This window comes from Mobula hypostoma, chromosome 3 (assembly GCF_963921235.1).
Source record: "Mobula hypostoma chromosome 3, sMobHyp1.1, whole genome shotgun sequence".
NCBI lineage: Eukaryota > Metazoa > Chordata > Chondrichthyes > Myliobatiformes > Myliobatidae > Mobula > Mobula hypostoma.
Genome location: NC_086099.1, coordinates 155,533,404 through 155,553,430, shown reverse-complemented (window position 1 = coordinate 155,553,430; position 20,027 = coordinate 155,533,404). Strand labels below are relative to the sequence as shown.

Genomic DNA, 20,027 nt, shown 5'->3' with positions numbered 1-20,027 from the left:
CCCCTTGCTTATTAAAAATATAACAAGCAATGCCTTAATATTCAAGGATTCTGCCACCACCATTATTTGATGAATGTAGTTCCAAAGACTGATGACCCTGAAAGAATTTTGCTCACCTATGCCTCAAATGGGCAAACCCTTATTTTTAAACAATGACACCCAGTTCCAGAGTCTCCCACAAAATGAAACATACCACACTGCTCCCACATCATCCATGGAAATACCAAAGAGAGTAGATTTGATTGGAACATGTAAGATTCCGATAAGAAAGGTTTAGCCAGGGAATTAATGGAGGGGGATTCCTGCTGAGGTAGGTGCCCTATTAATATAGAGGAACTTGAGCTTCGTTTCAAATCTTAGTTTTCAGTTGCCAATAACAAAATTGATATTTGGTTCTGTCTGTATTTAGACCAGGCAAACAACATTAATTTAAGTCAAGATATAACAGAAACTGAGAATCTTACATGTTTCAATCAAATCCACTCTCTTTGGCATTTACAAGCCAAGACAGTTCAATCTTTCCTCATCAGACAATCTTCCCATTTCAGTAAGCATTCTATAAACTATTTCTAATGCATTCACAGTTATCTTGGATAAGGAGATCAGTACTATACTAATATTATGCAGACTATACCAGATGTGGCCTCAACAATATTCTAAGTAACTAAAGTATTGCTTGCCTATTTTTGGATTCAAATCACCCATCGATAAATGATTACTTGCTGCAACTGTACACTGGCATTTGTAAATCAGTGGACAGTGTACATTACCTACATCCTTCTGCATTTTCCAAGCTCTCCAATCTCACCATTTAGATAATATGTTTCTACTTTATTTTTCCTGCTAAAGTGGACTATTTGACAACTTTCCCCTAAATTTCTGTTTTCTGACTTAATCTGCCTACACCCCACTACAAAATTTAACAACCTTCCCTTTAGTGCCTTCATTAATTTACACACATTGTGAAAATCTGAGATCCCCTTGGTGCACCACTTCTGACATGCTGTTAACCAGAAAACCTATTGTTGACTGCTGTTTCTTGTAGCCATCAATCTTTTATTCATGACAATATGTTACCTCTTATATCGTGATTTCTTAAAAAGCTTTCTGAACCCTAGCAAATGCCTTTTGGAAATCTGAGTATAGTACATCCAGTGGCATGTTGGTGTGAATGGCAGAGCAAGTGCAAGGGACACAGTCATTCAGTAAATATTGGATTGATTTTGGATCAATAATTTAATTTCATTAGTCACTAGATGGTGTGGATGGCCATTCTCTAAAACCTTACATTCTCATTTGATTCTGCAAGAGTGACATCAGCAGAGTTGGCTCATACATGGTTTTGTCTTCAAAATAAACTTCAGACTTAGTTTCCATACAACCAAAGGTTGTACTGGAGAAATAGCTGGATTCCCCCATTGTGAGATAATATACTGTAGATAATCTGATCTGATAGCATCATGTCAGACTTGGAGGCACAACATAAGACACTCACAAAATAAATTAAAACAACTTTGACAGCCAGTTGTCAAAACCAATAAAAGTTAATTGAACACTTCTGAATTATTTAATTAAAAACCTCTGCCCTACCATAGTGAGGAGTTACAGTCAACTTCGGCACTGAATTCTATTCAAGAAAATTAAGCAAACTTGGTTATCACAGTAGTGACAGCACATGTTAGACTGAAATATCAATTTTTATCAGAGCAGGAAAACTGGAATAATATCCAAAGACTTGGTTGATATTGCTTCAAAACAATGAGCTGTGAAAATAGTATCCCAAGGATGGAAAATCTTCTGGGAAGTACTTATATTCTTCTTCTTTCCATAGACAGGGTTCCAATTAAAACCACATTGTAAAGTGCCAGATGCACAAAACAACCTAGTGCTCAATACAACGAAAATAAATAATATACCATACACAGGACTTCCTATTCCTGTACACTGGAGTGAGTCAAATCTAGTTCCAAAGCATACGGTTAAAAACAAATGGATTCAAATCATAAGGTCAAATAGTCACTGATTGCTATAAACAAGATAACCCTCACAAACATGGAATAGTATCTTCACAAACTCAACTGTTTATTATTGTGCATAGTGGTTGAGTTTATAAGGATTCAAACACAATCACCACCAGGTCAGTGTATACATTTCAACAACCTGCTAGTGTGTTCCACAAAAGTAACTGCTCCTATTATGTCAAGTTCTTTACCAGAATAATAGTGTTAATGGCAAGACTCTTGGCAGTGTGGAAGACCAGAGGGATCTTGGGGTTCGAGTTCAAAGGACACTCAAAGCTACTGCGCAGATTGACTCTGTGGTTAAGAGGGCATATGGTACATTGGCCTTCATCAATCGTGGGATTGAACTTAAGAGCCGAGAGGTAATGTGGCAGCTACATAGGACCCTGGTCAGACCCCACTTGGAGTACTGTGCTCAGTTCTGGTCGCTTCACTACAGGAAGGATGAAAGCCATAGCAAGGGTGCAGAGGATATTTACAAGGATGTTGCCTGGATTGGCAAGTATGCCTCATGAGAATAGGTTGAGTGAACTCTTGGAGCGACGGAGGATGAGAGGTCATCTGATAGAGGTGTACAAGATGATGATAGGAATTGATCGTGTGGATAGTCAGAGACTTTTTCCCAGGGCTGAGATGGCTAGCATGAGACGGCACAGTTTTAAGGTGCTTGGAAGCAGGTACAGAGGAGATGTCAGGGGTAAGTTTTTTTTATGCAGAGGGTGGTGAGTGCATGGAATGGGCTGTTGGCAACGGTGGTGGAGGCAGATACGATAGGGTCTTTTAAGAGACTCCTGGATAGCTACATAGAGTTTAGGAAAATAGAGGGCTATGGGTAACCCTCAGGTAATTTTTAAGGTAAGTACATGTTTGGCACAAGGATATGTGGGCTGAAGGGCCTATATTGTGCTGTAGGTTTTCTATGTTTCTATAACTTTGAAGTCAGCATGCAAGTGAGTAAGACTAATCTTGGAGATACATCAAATGACAAGCAGCTCTTTGGAGAGATTTGCAAATGATGCATGTTTCTCCTTCTGTCAAATGTTAACATTGCTCGTTAGTAATGTGCACACTTCTAATATATCATTATCCTTCCAGCAAAATCTGACATTTGTGTTTCTATGTTTTAGTTTGAACATACTCCAAGCTCCATCGTATTGTAGCATATGCATGTATAGATTTGAAAATCAAGTTGGGCGACATTGCCTCCAACTGTTGAATAAATTGCCCAAAATTTACTACTCAGATTTAGAGATGAAGAATTGGCATTGGTGTAATAACATTAGATTACTGCTGCACTGGTAAAGCTAAACATAGCAAATCCCTTCAGAAACAAAGGAAAGAAAACTGATGGAACAAAAAAGAAAATTTTTAAAAATGAATAATTTCATTTCCAGTTTTAAAAATTATTAAATCTATATGCAGTTGTAATTGTCATATAAATCTCCTACACAGATGTCATTTCTTATAATAGTTTTAAACAAACTGATTTAGAAGTGCTTTCGGTGTTACTGAATTAAAGGGATTGTAAGGTGGAACTGTTGTCACCATCTTAGATAGTGGTGATTGATGCCTATATTTTGACTGCTTCTCAGTGTCTTGTGGAATTCTGGAAAGAAACAAAAAGTCGTGAGCATTATGAATTTTTGTATTGTGCTTCAATCCTACACTCTCAAAATTATTTATTAGTTCAAGGCTATAGATAGCAAATAAGAAATGCATAAACTTGCATTTACACTGCTTACCATAAACCCTGGGAAGATAAATCACAAGCAAACAAAAAACCTTAAATAATATTCATTTAGGACTATTTTATTGATTGTTAAATTTGTATTATCAATAAGGTTGGGTTCCTAAGGTAGAAATAATTTAAAATAATTCAAGATAAGTCAATGAATAATGGAAAGACGCCTGTAATGGTTCAATATTGTGCGGCCTTCAGTCTCTAAAAAATCTTTGAATTCATAAAGCTAGACTTTTCCACCAGCGGATGGCGATATAGCTCTTTCTAAAATCACGAGAATGACGATGTAGTCCACTATGCAAATAACCATAAGCATCAGTGAAAATAACTACCTACCCTTGTACTTGCTCAGGAGGTACGTGGAACATTCTTGAAACGTTGGATTTATTAGATTCTATGTTAGACCATTGCCTTTTACCTGTATAACCAGGGATATCTGGGCAACTTCAGAAAAAAATTAACAGAAGGCAAAAATTACCACAGTCGCAGGAAGAATTATCTAAACAGAAACACATCTGTTTTTCAGAAAAAGTTCTTTAAACTTCTAAAATGAACCAACTAATAAAATGTCTCTACTTAACACATTTAGCAAATTTCATAATCTAGAATATAATCTTACAGAAATGCAATAGGAAAACTGCTCAATTACATGTTATTAACTAGTTCCATCCTTCAAAATGAATTTTATACTCATGTATCCATACACTATTCCAGATATATAAAATTATCACTGAAATAAAATAACTCAATTCCCAGTACACTTTGGTGAAAGAACACTTTCAGATCACTTTACTTCCTAATGCATAAACAAAACATTTTTGGGTACATACTAATTTGCATCTGTTTGTCGTGGTTTTTTGGTTCGAAGAACAGTAAAGGGGATAAATTCAGTGTAGGGATTATCCACATCTTCAAGGTTATTGCCAGCAATAGAGCCACTAGCAAGGAACAATAAAATGATTACAATTTTGAATCCAGTAACAGGAGAATGCACAGTAATCATCGTGGAGCTGCATATGCCTTACCTATAGAGTGGAATCTGTTGAATTCTGGGAAAAGGACTTGTACTGTAAAAAATATTACAGTTATTTTCATAAAACTTCTTTAAAATCAGACACATACATAACTTCATTTTGTATGTATAACAGCCCGGTAAAGATTTTTACTGCTATGCTGTAGGTAACAGTTCTGTAAGAGCAGACTGTACTGCTTTCAGCTTGTTAAGGTTTGAGGTAGGATAAGAAGCTTGTTGTTCAACTTAGGAATGTGCTGTCAGCCCATCAGGATAGTGGAAGTGGGAGAAGGCTCTGGAGAATGCTGTGTTGAAGGTCTTTGTTGGCGGGAGCTGGAAGAAGACAGGAGGAAAGACGGCTGAGGATGCCACCCCTGTTGCACAAGGTGCAGATGAATGGCTTCAAGGAGGAAGGACCAATACTCCCAAGGGAGACCTGTTTATTTGAGATGGATTTCAAACGACATTCGGAAGGTGGTGTGTGCTTTCACACAGACTCAGAGTCCAGCGTGAGAGTAACAGAAAAGTTCAAGATGAGCTCCAATTTAAGAGCACATTTTACTGTTAATAGTAATTGGCCCTTTTTGTTTTTTTTCTTTCTTTCATTTAATTACTGTTTGCTTAACTTAACATTCTTGAATATACTTCTTTATAATTATACGCAGTGTACAATCTGTTAATTCTTTCTGGGGTCAGTAAATCACACAGCATTCACACACACCGGGGTTTGGGTGGGCAAGACATCCCATCCTCAGGGATTTGGCAGGACCAAAGTTGTATACACCCTAGATGTGCGAAGCCTGAGAAAGGTGGGTTTCTTGCCACGGAGTCCAATGGCTGTTAGCAAGGAGCTAATGATGCCTATTTCCAGAGACACCCAATAAAACTGGGTTACATATAACATTTCTAGAGTTTAATGCTAGATTTGAAAGTAATAAGAAAGAAAGGACTTTTTTTCAATGAACCATCTATTTTACCAGCATACATTACATGTAATATATAAAAAAGGTATAATAATATATTAAAATACATAAAACAAGATCAATGTTATTTACATTATAATATTTATCAGATCAAGGTACTTTAAAAGGTGAAGTGGAAGAGTTTAAGGGTGGGAAGAAGAATTACTCACAAATTGACTGGTTTTGCTAAAGCACTTGAAGGTCGGGATTGAGATTTGTCCCAGATTCCGAGTCCACCCACTGCCTAGAGGTAACAATAAATAACTAAATGACTCATGGTGTCAGCTAATTACATTTGTTTTTAATAAAGCAGAATATTTCTTAACAACTATTTATTAACAGTTAAAAGTGGTTTATGCAAGAGAATAAAAAGAGATTTAGATTCAGTTTTATTCCCATCCAACCGAATGTGCGTAAATGTGCAGTCCTAGATCAGCACTGAATATTGGTTAGCTACATCTCAACGTTCAAAGTTCAGTGAATTTATTATCAAAGTACATATATCTCACCGTATACTGCCCTGAGATTCATTCTCTTACATTCACAGTATAACAAAGAAATACAATAGAATCAATGAAAAATTACACACAAAGACTGACAAAGAACCAATGTGCAAAAGAAGACAAACTGCAAATACACTAAAAACATAATAGTAATAATAATTAAGTAAATAAATAATAGATACCATGATTTTCAAAGTTCTTTCCAATATTTTTATTAATTTATATATATAATACAGAGTACAAGAAAAAAATATCAATACGTTAAACTAAATCGCATATAAGGACTCCTTACCCTATATTTGTACAAGTCAATTAGTTTGTAACATTGAAAAGTAATAATTTTATTATATAAAAAGATCTACCAAGACCGAAGCTGATTAGTAGAAAAAAAAAGAAAAAAAATTATTAGTCATCATCTGTGCTTTAACAGCAAATTAAAGGTTTTGAAGATAATTCAGAAAAGGTCCCCACAATGTTTGAAAGTCTTGATTAGATACAAAGATTGAACATCGAATCTTCTCTAAATTTAAACATGACATCACGTCACATAACCATTGGGCGTGAATAGGAGGAGCCACATCTTTCCATTTAAGGAAAAGCATCCTTCTGGCCATAAGAGACATAAAAGCCAAAATGTGCAAATCAGATGGCTCCAAAATAATATCCTTTCCTCCAACAATACCAAATAAAGCAGTACCATAATTTTCAGAGTCCTTGAAAGTGAGTCTATAGGTTGTGGAGTCACTTATGCGTTCAGGTGAATGAAGTTATCTACACTGGTTCAGGAAGCTGATGGTTGAGGTGTAATAATTGTTCCTGAATCTGGTGGTGTGGGACCTAAGGCTCCTGTACCTCTGTTCGGATGGCAGCAGTGAGGAGAGTGTATGACCTGAATGGTGGGGTCCCTGATGATGGAAGAGTATACTGTGTTGGCCATGGAGGAATTAAAATATGGAAGGAAACATCAAACTCGAATAGATCAAGGACTGTGGAAGTAGACAAACCAATCGTCTTTGTTCTTGCCATGAGGTCGAAGGAATGGAGGCTGCCATTTTGTGAAGCTGATCTGCATCCTTCATTTTATGAACTGGTTTTGCTTGGCTGAATCAGTGTTTTAGAGTAAACACAATGATGCTCCAGGAAATCTGCTGGACTAGAAATCATTTCCAAATAAGAAATTATTTGTAAGGTGTTCTTTGGTATCCTATAACATATTTCTGCTCCACACTTCAGTCTTGCATACTTTAGGAATATTAAGGAGAAACTTTAGTTTGCACAAAGGACATCATACACATAGAATAAGCTGAAAGTGATTGAGGCAGGTACAGCTTTTAAAAGACCGTTGGACGGGTACATGGATTTGAAAAGACTTAGAAGGTCACGCAAATAGGACTAGCTTCGATGGTGCATCTTGCTCTGCTTAGATCAGTTGGGCGGAAAGGGGAGAGGGGAGGTGGAGGTTGTGGAATGGGGGAGGGGGGGAGATGGAGGGGGGGAGGAGGTTCCTGTGTTTTAAAACTCTATGACATCATCTCCTTTTTGACATCTGATGAGATTCAAGTACAGACACTTTCTACATGTTGTAGGATCATCACTAAAAATCTGCATCATGATACAATACAGCAAGCAACTTCACTGACTCAAAGGTAAGGGAGTCAGGCAGTTCTCTGGGATACCAAACTAAACCTAGCACGATGGGAGAAATATTAGCTGCTGTGTATGTGTGTCTGCACATAATGGTTGTCCATAATCAAGTGAACAAAGAAAACATCTCAGGACAGGGTAATGCGAATAGAAGAAAATTTGCAGGTGCAGGAAATGTATGTATTGTTCAGGACAGGGTAAGCTATTTTCTCATCACCAGTTTTAGCATCATTCACATGCCAGGGAATCCAGGATGCAGGGGGAAGTATTATATCTGAAGATGTGATAATCTAGTTAAGGAATGTTAATCACTAATGGAGGGATAGTGCAGCATTAATGTTGAAGGACACCTAATTGAAAGACTGGTAATGATTCATGTAAACACCAGCCTCCCTGACAAGCTAGACTCCTTGCAACCTGCGTACATGAAAATGAGTATCCTCTGAAGACCTACCTCCATTCATCTCTGCATTTGTTTGCATTCATGATTGCATTCATCTCTGGTTTACTTCAACAATAAGAAATACTGTTCACTGATAACAGCTCAGCTTTCAACACTATATAACCCTGAAAGCTAATCTCCAAACTCCTGCACCTTGGCCAGAGGACTGCCATCTGCAACTGACTTCTAGACTTTCACAGGCAACTTTGAAGATTTGGCACATTTGGAGATATTCAAATTCAGCTGTTAATGACTCAGCATAATTGCCTGTCTGTGCTTTTTATCTGTCTAGTTGGTGAACTTGTTCTAGTCCCCTCATGTGATGCCATTTACAAAGGTTACAATTTGAGTATTTTCCTTGCATTTTACAGAAAGCCAACACCTGACAAACTTGGTAAGAGTTGGTACAGACTTAACATGTGGGTCAGTTGTGAGAGTGGGCAGCTTCCCACTGCCAAGAAGTTCTGTGCCATTATACAAAATCAAGATACGATAAATCTCAATTTATTAATCCAGCATCTGAAAAGTGATGTTATTAGCTATCCGCCAAGTAATAAATCTTTGGTCACCCATTCAGAGATTTGCAGAGGTTTATTATTTTAATAAATATTCATGAAAGGAATAATTTTCCTGCATGTACTCCTTTTCTTTTTCAATATTTTTATTGATTTCTTACATACAAGAATAGAGTACAGTAAGATACTGTATGTAATATATATTGATTACTATATATTGGAATCACAAATATAGTTTCATTACCCCATATCTGTATACATTAAATTTAAACATAATATTGAAAAGATATACTTCGTTATACAAAAAAATCCAAACCCACTACCAGAAAAAAACTTGGTTTAAAAAGGAAAAAATCCTTATCATATAATAAAACATATTGTTAGCCAACATCTGTGCTTAATAGCAAGACAAAGATTTTGAAAATAATTCAAAAAAGGTCCCCGCAATGTTAAAAAATCTTGTCTAGGTTCAGAAATTGAACAGCGAATCTTCTCTAAATTTAAACAAGACATAACATCATGTAACCAATGAGTATGAGTAGGCAGAGAGGCATCCTTCCACTAAAGCAACAATGCCCTCCTGGCTGTAAGAGAAATAAGGGCCAAAATATGCAGATCATGTGTCTCCAAAATAATATCATTTCCTCCAACAATACCAAATAAGGCAGTCAAAGGATTAGGTTTAAAATTTACTTTAAAAAGCACCGAAAAAGTTTGGAACACTTCCTTCCAATATTTTTCAAGACTCAGACAAGTCCAAAACATATGAATTAGTGAAGCTTCTCTATTGTTACATCTATCACAATCGGGAGATATATCTGAATAAAAACGAGAGAGCTTATCTTTAGTCATGTGGACCCTATGAACCAGTTTAAATTGTAGAAGGGAATGAGGGGCACATAGCGATGACGTATTAACCAATTTAAAAACTTCATTCCAAGTATCCTCAGAAATTGGAATCTGTAAATCTTGTTCCCAGAGGTTTTTAATTTTGTCTAAAGGAATATTTCTCATTCCCAACAACATACCATAAATATTAGATATAGATCCATTATGGAAGGGTTTCAAATTAAAAATTGTATCAACTAAATTCTTATCTGGGCTATAAGGAAATGTATGTACTTGAGAACGCAAGAAATCTCTAATTTGTAAATACCGAAAGAAGTGGGTTTTGGATAGGCTATACTTAGCTGACAATTGTTCAAATGAAGAGAGACTATCTCCAACAAACAAATCCTGAAACACTTAATACTAAATCTATTCCACTCTTTAAAAACTACATCAGTCATGGAAGGTTTTAGAACATAGTTAGAAAAAATGGGATTTGAAAGAGAAAAACTCAATAACCAAAATATTTTCTAAATTGTACCCAAATCCTTAAGGTGTGTTTAACTACAAAATTATCAGTTAAACTACTTAAAGATAAAGGAACTGAGGATCCAAGAAGAGAAATGATAGAAAATTTATTAACAGAATTAGCTTCTAAAGAAATCCAGACCGGACAGTCCTCTTGATTAATATAATATAACCAAAACATAAGATTCTGTATATTGACTGCCCAGTAATAAAACCTAAAATTGGGTAAAGCTAAACCTCCATTCTTTTTAGCTTTTTTAAGATGAACTTTATTTAATCAAGAAATTTTATTTTTCCATATATATGAAGATATAATAGAATCCACAGAATCAAAAAAGGATTTAGGAATGAAAACAGGTACAGCCTGAAATAAGTATAAAAATTTAGGCAAAATATTCATTTTGATAGAATTAATTTGGCCAATCAACAATAAAGAGAGGGGTGACCAAATTGATAGTGCCTTCTTAACATAATTCAGAAGTGTAAAAAGATTTTCTTTAAAAAGGAATTTATAATTCCTAGTAATTGTTATGCCTAAATAAGTAATTTGATTTCTTACAATTTTAAAAGGAAGGTTAGTGTTAACTAATACCAAATTATTCAAAGAAAAAAGTTCACTCTTATAAAAGTTAAGTTTATATCCTGAAAACTGACTAAAGCAGGAAAGTAAAGAAAGTACGGAAGGTAAAGAAGACTCCACATTAGAGCAAAAGGTCATCAGCATAAAGTGACACTTTGTGAGTAATACCCCTCCTTGAAATACCAGTAATATCATTAGATTCCCAGAAAGCAATAGCTAAAGGTTCTAAGACCAAATCAAAAAGCAAAGGACTCAAAGGGCAACCTTGTCTGTTCCACGTTGAGTTTAAATGGTTTAGAATTCTGAGAGTTAGTAAGAACCTGAGCGTAGGGAGACAGATAAAGTAATTTAATCCATTGAATAAAATCGGGCCCAAAGTTAAATTTTTCTAAAATTTTAAATAAATAATTCCATTCAACCCGATCAAAGGCTTTCTCAGCATCTAAGGATATCACACATTCTGATATCTCTTTAGAAGGAGAATAAATAACATTCAATAAATGATGAATATTAAATTGGGAGTATCGATTTTTGATAAATCCAGTCTGATCGTCAGAAATAATAGATAGCAAAAAATTTTCAATCCTACGAGCCAAAAGATTAGATAAAATTTTAGTATCAATATTAAGTAAGAAAACTGGTCTATAAGAAGAACATTCAGTTGGATCCTTATCCTTTTTAAGAATAAGTGAAATAGAGGCTTCGTAAAAAGACTGTGGCAACCTACCTAATTTAAAAGAGTCCAAAAGGACTGAGTATAAGTGAGGTATAAGCAAGGAGGAAAAAGCCTTATAAAACTCTCCAGAAAATCCATCAGGACCTGGAGTCTTCCCTGAGTGCAGAGAGTGAAAAACCTCGGCAATTTCCTCATAAGAAATGGGTTGATCCAGCAATTTTCGATTATCATCAGAAAGTGTAGGAATGTTTAATCATTCTAAGAAATTATTCATTACAGTATTATCTTTAGGAGGATCAGAACTATAGAGTTTAGAATAGAACTCTCTAAAAGTATCATTTATTTCTAAATGATCAGATGCTTTAACACAATTAGCTTTACAAATTTCTTTAATTTGGCGTTTAACTATAAAGGTCTTTAATTGGTTAGCCAATAGTTTACCCGCTTTATCTTCATGAACACAAAACTGACTTTTATCTTTTAAAAGTTGAGTTTCAATTGGATAAGTTAAATGCAGATTGTACTTAGTTTTAATTTCATTTTTTATATAAAGCAGGATCAGCAGCCAAAACATATTTTTGGTCTAACTGTTTCAACTGATTGGCTAATTCAATTCTCTCCTTATTAGCTTTTTTCTTAACACTTACGGTAAAAGAAATAATTTGTCCTCTAATATAAGCCTTAAGAGCATCCCATTAAATAAGATGGGAGGTCTCTTCTAGCGTATTCTCTTCAAAAAAAGAGTAATTTGTCTCTCCAAAAATTTTTTAAAAATCCTTAATAGATAACAGAGTTGGATTAAAATGCCAGAATCTGTTTATTTGGGAGACACCTGGAAGATTTAAAGATAAAAACACAAGAGCATGATCTGAAACAGCAATTTCTTTATATTCACAGGATCAAACTAATGGAATCAATTGGCTATCAACAAAAAATAATCAATCCTGGAATACGTATGATGAACATGAGAAAAAATGAGTACTCTCTATCTATTGGATGCAAAAAATGCCAAACATCAACAATATCACATTTAATTAGAAAAGATTGGATAAAGGAGGCAGATCTACTACATGTCAATCATTTAGAAGAAGAACGATCTAAAACATGATCTAATAACAGTTGAAATCTCCTCCTAAAACCAAAGAATATAAACTTAAATCTGGTAAAAGCGAAAAAAAATGTCCAAAAAAGCCTGGATCATCTATATTTGGAGCATACAAATTAGCAAAAACCATTAATTTATTATCTAATTTCCCTGAGACTATAACAAAACGCCCATCGGTATCAGGCACTACATTATGTTGAATGAAAGAAACTGAATTGTCTGTAAGAATTGAAACTCTTCTTTCCTTAGCCTGAAAGGAGGAATGGAAAAATAAATCCTTCCAACGGCTGCAAAGACTTAAATTACCACATTTACGAACATGTGTTTCTTGTAAAAAAATAATTGAGACACTCAATTTCTTAATATAATTAAATATCTTATTATGTTTCACAGGATGGTTTAATATTTTCACATTAAAACTAAGTAAATTAAAAATATGGTCCATTTTAAATATTGCTTAAAGGAGATGTTTGAATAAAAACCTCTGGAATATATATTAAATCCAAACAATGAGCTTTAAGAAAAAGTAACCAAGCAAGAAATGAAGCTAAGAGAACCAAACAGCTGATAGAAAAAAAGGAAAACCACCCCCTACCCCCCGCCCAAAGAGAGAAAATCGACCAAAGGGCAGTCGACAGCTAAACCTACCATCCCTCCCAAAACAATCTGAGCTCCAAAAAAAATTTTTTTACAGCAAAACTGTGTTCCAAAAAAACACAACAGAAAAACAGAGCAAAATTGAACATATTAAAAAAACCTCATAAAAAATTATAGTATAAAAATATTAGAAAGAAATATGAAAGTTCAAAACATATTAACTTAGAAAGTATTAATTCAAAGAAAGCTTACTAATATTAAATCCTTAATTTTCTAAACAAGGAAATAAAAGTACAAAATAAAATAGATACAAAGGCATACCAAAAGTAAAAAAAAATTGTTCACAAAGTAATGAACAGTTAGACTGCCGATTCTAAAAAAAAGGATCCATCAGGCAGATGCAACATAAATTTGTGTAAAGAGTTATTGAACAGTTAAACTTCTGAAATTGATTCGGCACTTAAGAAATCATGCACCTTCTCGGTCGAGCAAAACCATCTCTGAGAACCATTTTTCAAAATGATTCTAAGATGAGCGGGGTAACGAAGAGAGGGTTTAAAACCTTTATTACACAGCTCAAACATGACTTTTTAAAACTTGAAGTATTCATTCAACACCTCGGGTGAAAAATCTTCCACAATTCTGAACTTCTGGTCTTCATAATCAATCACACCTTTCCAACGATATTCACAAATTAGAGGTTCCTTTGTTCAAAAGTCGAGAAGACAAATTGTCACTGAGCGGGATCGTCCTCCCGGAGGAGGTCTTGGTACAGGCGATCTGTGAGCTCGGTCTATTTTAGGTGGAAATTTTAAAATATTCTGAAATAAATTAGCCAAAAGGTTTACAAAAAATTCCGAAGGATGATTGCCTTCCAATGACTCTTTAAAACCCAGAATACGTTGATTATTTCTTCTGTTTCTATTTTCTAAGTCAATAATCTTCTGTCTTAATATTTCATTAACCTTTAACTGTTTATCACAGATCTGTTCCAGGTTGTCAATCTTCACGTCGAACATCGTCAAAATGTCTTCATTCTCTTTTATCCGTTTATCGTGTTCACTTAAAATTTTTTGAATAGAATCCAATTTTCCATCCATCCGTTTAAATTCAGCGCTGAGTTGCTGAAACTCCTCCGAAAGTTCATTTTTATGTTGCCGAATTGTTACCATAATAGATTCCAAAGTTACCGGAGGGTCCTCTTCCTTTTAAGTAGCTTTAGCATGACTCATCATAAAGCAATATTGCATTTAAAAGTAAGTTTTCAAAACAAGTTGGAAGCAGTAAATTAAAAGGAGTAGGAGCACCTATAAAAGCACTGCTACTCCATCAACAGCCAGTAGGATCTGCATGTACTCCTAATTTTTTAGAAATATTCAATAGCACTTATGCTTCAATTAATTATTTCTAAATACATTTCTCTGTTATCAAAACAAATGCATCAGCCATTAATAAGATGCCACATCAAAGGTACCACAGAAAATAAAAGTGCAGGAAACAAGAAATTGACATGAATAGAAGATAAGTGACTAACATAAAATAGAGTGTACACAAATAGATCTATCTCTGGTTGGTTAGATGTGTGAATGGTGTATCACAGTGATCTGTTCTGGGGCCTCAACGTTTCAAAAAGCAAATGGCCAAAGGTCTGGCAACTAGAAATATAATTCAGGAAAATGTCCATTTTTGCAGTAAAATGTTTAGAATTAGAAGAGAATTTAGAATTTATCTAAATCTTACATCCATCCTGTAATGCGAGGGAGTAAAAATCTTTGTGTTATGACTCCATTGCAATGTACAGACATGTGAATTTCAACGTCTAATGGCTTGTAGAAAGAAGCTGTCCCATAGCCTGTTGGTCCTGGCTTTAATGCTGCAGTGCTGTTTGCCAAACGGAAGAAGCTGACAACAGTTTATGGTTGGGGTGATTGGTACCCCCAATGATCTTCCAGGCCTTCTTTCTGCACCTGCTGCTATAAATGTCCTCAGTGGAGGGAAGTTCACATCCACAAATGTGCTGGGTTGTCCGTACCACTCTCTGCAGTGCCTAGAGATCAAGGTTGATGCAGTTCCTGTACTAGGTGGTGATTCAGTTAGTCAGGATGCTCTCAATAGTGCCCCTCTAGAAAGTCTTGAGGATTTGGGGGCCCATGCTGAACTTCTTCAGTCGCCTGTAGCTGTTGTGCTTTTTTTGCAAAAAAGCCGGTGGGTACAGTCCAGGTGAGATCATCGGTGATGTGTATACTGAGGAACTTGAAACTACTCACCCTCTCAACTGCAGACCCATTGACGCTGATCGGGTTGAGCCTGTGTGCATTCCTCCTGTAATCCACAATCAGCTCTGTTGTGTTTTGGATACTGAGGGAGAGGTTGTTATCCTGGCACCACTGTGTCAGGGTGTCAATTTCTCTTCTGTAGGCTGTCTCATTACTGTTAGAAAGTCGTGTCATCTATGCATTTGATCAGCAGATTGGAGCTGTGTATGGCAGTACAGTCATGGGTGTAAAGGGAGTACAGAAGGGGACTCAGAACACAGCCCTGGGGGGGGGGGACACCTGAGTTGAGTGTCAGAAAGAGCCCATCTTTACCATCTGTCAGTGATCTGATAGGAAGTCTAGGATCCAGCTGCACAAGGTGGGGTGCAAGCCAACATCCCAGAGTTTCCTGTCAAGTCTGGAGAGAATTATTGTGTTGAATGCTGAACTGTAGTCCAGGAACAGCATTCTAACATATGTATCCCTCTTCTCCAGGTGAGTGAGGACGGTGCGCAGTGCTGTAGCTATGACGTCATTGTAGACTGGTTCCATCAGTAGGCGAACTGTGGGCCCAGTGTGAGTGGTAGCATGCTGCAGATGTAGTCTTTAACTAGCCTCTCAAAGCATTTGCTTACAATTGGGAGTGTGACAGGGCGCCAATTGTTCAGGCATGCTAACTTGGTTTTCTTAGGTACAGGGACAGTGATGGACGATTTGAAACAGGAGGGCACTACACACTAGGAGAGGGAGAGATTAAAAATGTCCATAAACACACCAGCACACACTTTAAGGACGCGCCTAGGGATGACATCTGGCCCCGCAGCCTTGCGGCTGTTGATACTTGGTATGTTCTACGTACCTCAGCCTCGGAGATGACCAAGGTGCAGGTCTCGTCAGCGGCTCTCCTTGAAGGTTCAGCCCTATCAACCTCGAATCAAGTGTAAAAAAGCATTTAGCTCGAAGGAAGCAATGAGGCCATGTTGGCTGTACTGCTGTGCTTCCTCTTGAAGTCCGCAATGGTGTGCAGACCTTGCCATTGTCATTGTCACAGAGTTGTGACCGGATTTTGTCCCTGTGTTGCCGTTTTGCCACCTTGATGGCTTTAGGTAAATCACAGTGGCATCTCTTGAGCTCCTGTTGGTCTCCGGAGGTGAAGGCTTTTTCCCTTGCACTAAGAGCATCATGTATATTATGTAACCAATGACAAATTGCTGAATTTTGAGTCGATGAGGGATCTGGCTACTGTCCGACAGCTTCAGGTAAACATCTCTCTCCTTGACTTCTATTATCATGCTTGTGTCCATTTCTTGCTTTGTTTTCATTTAAAAAAAAGTCAGTACTCATGTTCCTAATTACCTGATTACCGTAACTAATTTCCAAGAAGATTTCTTTGTCATATCCTTCACTCCTCCTAACTCTGATTTCAAAATCGATGCTCCCCCACCTCCAATTCTGATGAAGAGTCCCTGACATGACACGTTAACAAGTTACTCTTTCCACAGAAGCTGCTGGACTACCTGAGTTATAGTCATAGAGTAATACAGCATGGAAAAGAGGCCCTTTAGGCCAACAAGTCCATGCTGACCAAGATAACCATCTCAGCCAGTCCTATTTACCTGTGCTTGGCCCATATTCCTTTCCCATCTCAGTCCAAGTGTCTTTTAAATGTTACATAGAAACATAGAAAACCTACTGCACAATACAGGCCCTTCAGCCCACAAAGCTGAGCTAAACATGTCCTTACCTTAGAAATGATCTAGGCTTACCATAGCCCTCTATTTTTCTAAGCTCCAGTGTACCTATCCAGGAGTTTCTTAAAAGAGCCCATTGTATCCGCCTCCACCACCATTGCTGGTAGCCCATTCCATGCACTCACCACTCTCTGCATAAAAAAAATTAACCCTGACATTTCCTCTGTACCTATTTCAAAGCACCTTAAAACTGTGCCCTCTCATGTTAGCCATTTCAGCCCAGGGAAAAAGCCTCTGACTATCCACACAATCAATGCCTCTCATCATCTTGTACGTCTCTCATCCTCCGTTGCTCCAAGGAGAAAAGGCCAAGTTCACTCAACCTATTCTCATAAGGCTTGCTCCCCAATCCAGGCAATGTTCTTGTAGATCTCCTCTGCACCCTTTCTATGGTTTCCACATCCTCCCTGTAGTGAGGCGACCAGAACTGAGCACAGTACTCCAAGTGGGGCCTGAACAGGGTCCTGTATAGCTGCAACATTACCTCTCAGCTCTTAAACTCAATCCCATGATTGATGAAAGCCAATGCACCATATGCCTTCTTAAACAGAGTCAACCTGTGCAGCAGCTTTGAGTGTCCTATGGACTTGAACCCTAAGATCCCTCTGATCTTTCACACTGCCAAGAGTCTTACCATTACAGGTGTCCCCCGCTTTTCGAACGTTCACTTTACGAAACCTCACTGTTACGAAAGACCTACATTAGTACCGTTTTCACTTTCAGAAGGTGTTTTCACTGTTACAAAGAAAGGCAGCGCGCGATAAAAAATCAGCACGCGAAAAAATCAGCGCACGATAAAAGGCAGCGTGAGCCTCGAGCAGCCACTCTGCCCCGGATTCGGAACGGCATTGCTTAAACACGTTGCATTGAGCAGCCGTTAGCAAGATGAGGTCTAAGGTGTCAGAAGAGCCTGAAAGAGTAAGGGTGTTACACTTAGCGTAAAACTAGACATAATTAAGCGTTTCGATTGTGGTGAACGAAGCAAAGACAAAGTGAGTTTGGCTTGTGGAAGCTGACGAAGATGACGTTGAAGAGGTTTTGGCATCCCATGACCAAGAACTGATAGATGAAGAGCTGATGCAATTGGAAGAGGAAAGGATAACAATCGAAACCTAATGCAGTAGTGAAATGAACGTGAAGCCGCTGCATGAGATTTTCACTGCAATGATAAAGTACGACTTCAATTTTGAAAGGGTACGAAGGTTTACGGGATATTTGCAGGATGGTTTGAGTCCTTACAAACAACTGTATGATAGAAAAATGAGCGAGGCTCAGCAGTCAAACAAGCCTTCCACATCAGCCACAGCAAACGACAAACCTCGACCTTCGACATCGAGGCGGGCAGACATAGGAGAAGATGAGCTGCCTGCCCTGATCGACGATGAGATGACACCCCCATGTCCCACCACCCCAACCCCCGGGCCCCGGACAGATACTGTACCAATTTGCGAAGAATGCAACAGTAGCCGGGAAGCACACAGCACATCTTTAAGAAAAAAAACGAAATAAACATGCTAATTAATTAGGTGCTGCCGACACGTAATTGTCGGCCCAGATCAGTGCCGATTTCCGATTGCATCGCCTCTGACCTGGGCCAACAATTACATGTCGGCGGCACCTAATTAATTAGCATGTTTATCTCGGCTTTTTTCTTAAAGATGTGCTGTGTGCTTCCCGGCTACTGCTGCGTTCTTCGCGGCAATGTATCGGGTCGGCGGCCCGAAGGGTGGGGGCCACTGCACCACCCAACCTGCGACGACTCAGTCTAACACACCATCATTAATGTGCTCTGCGCTGAACCAATTCTGGTAAGTGGTACTATGCTGTACATACATTATTTCTACTTTATATAGGCTGTGTATTTATACGTGTTATTTGGTAGATTTGGCAGCTTCATAGCTTAAAGATTACTGGAAAGCGCGTTTATGCCAACAGCGCTTGCGTGAGATTTTCTGCCGAGAGCGCTTGCGTGAGATTTTCGCTACGGAGATCTGCGCAGGCAATCGTTGTAGAGAAGTATTTCTACTTTATATAGACTGCATATTTATCATATCATTCCTGCTTTTACTATATGTTACTGTTATTTTAGATTTTATGTGTTATTTGTCATGATTTGGTAGGTTATTTTTGGGTCTGCGAACGCTCACAAAATTTTCCCATGTAAATAAATGGTAATTGCTTCTTCGCTTTACGACATTTCAGTTTACGAATCGTTTCATAGGAATGCTCTACCTTTGGATGGCGGGGAAAACCTGTAATACTATATTTTGCCATCGTACTTGACCTACCAAAATGAACCACCTCACACTTAGTTGGGTTGAACTCCATCTGCCACATCTCAACCCAGTTTTGCATCCTATTGATGTCCCACTGTAACATCTGACAGCCCTCCACACTATCCACAACGGCCCCAACCTTTGTGTAATCAGCAAATTTACTAACCCATCTCTCCACTTCCTCATCCAGGTCATTTATAAAAATCACAGAGGGAAGGGGTCCCAGAACAGATCCCTGAGGCACATTTCTGGTCACCGACCTCCATGAAGAATATGACCCATCTACAACAACCCTTTGCCTTCTGTGGGCAAGCCAGTTCAGGATCCACAAAGCAAGGTCCCCTCGGATTCCATGCCTCCTTACTTTCTCAATAAGCTTTGCATGGGGTACCTTATCAAATGCCTTGCTGAAATCCATATCCATTACATTTACTGTTTTACTTTCATCAATATGTTTAGTCACATCCTGAAAAAATTCAATCAAGATTGTAAGGCATGACCTGCCTTTGACAAAACTATGTTGACAATTTCTTATCATATTGTGCTTCTCCAAATACTCATAAATCCTGCCTCTCAGGATCTTTTCCATCA

The 20,027-nt window shown here is 37.6% G+C and overlaps 1 protein-coding gene across 1 annotated transcript in view; it reads right to left on the bottom strand.

The window, feature by feature from the left end:
* Positions 1 to 1,184: 1,184 nt before the first annotated feature.
* LOC134343587 (protein SPMIP7) overlaps positions 1,185 to 20,027 on the bottom strand; it is a 44,385-nt gene continuing 25,542 nt past the window's right edge. The window contains exons 5-9 of the mRNA XM_063042345.1: positions 5,907 to 5,980; positions 4,788 to 4,829; positions 4,593 to 4,700; positions 4,099 to 4,206; positions 1,185 to 3,627 (exon numbers count right to left, since the gene is read on the bottom strand). Coding sequence (XP_062898415.1) covers positions 3,495 to 3,627; positions 4,099 to 4,206; positions 4,593 to 4,700; positions 4,788 to 4,829; positions 5,907 to 5,980 — 465 coding nt within the window. The 3' untranslated portion in view covers positions 1,185 to 3,494. The remainder of the gene's footprint in view (positions 3,628 to 4,098; positions 4,207 to 4,592; positions 4,701 to 4,787; positions 4,830 to 5,906; positions 5,981 to 20,027) is intronic.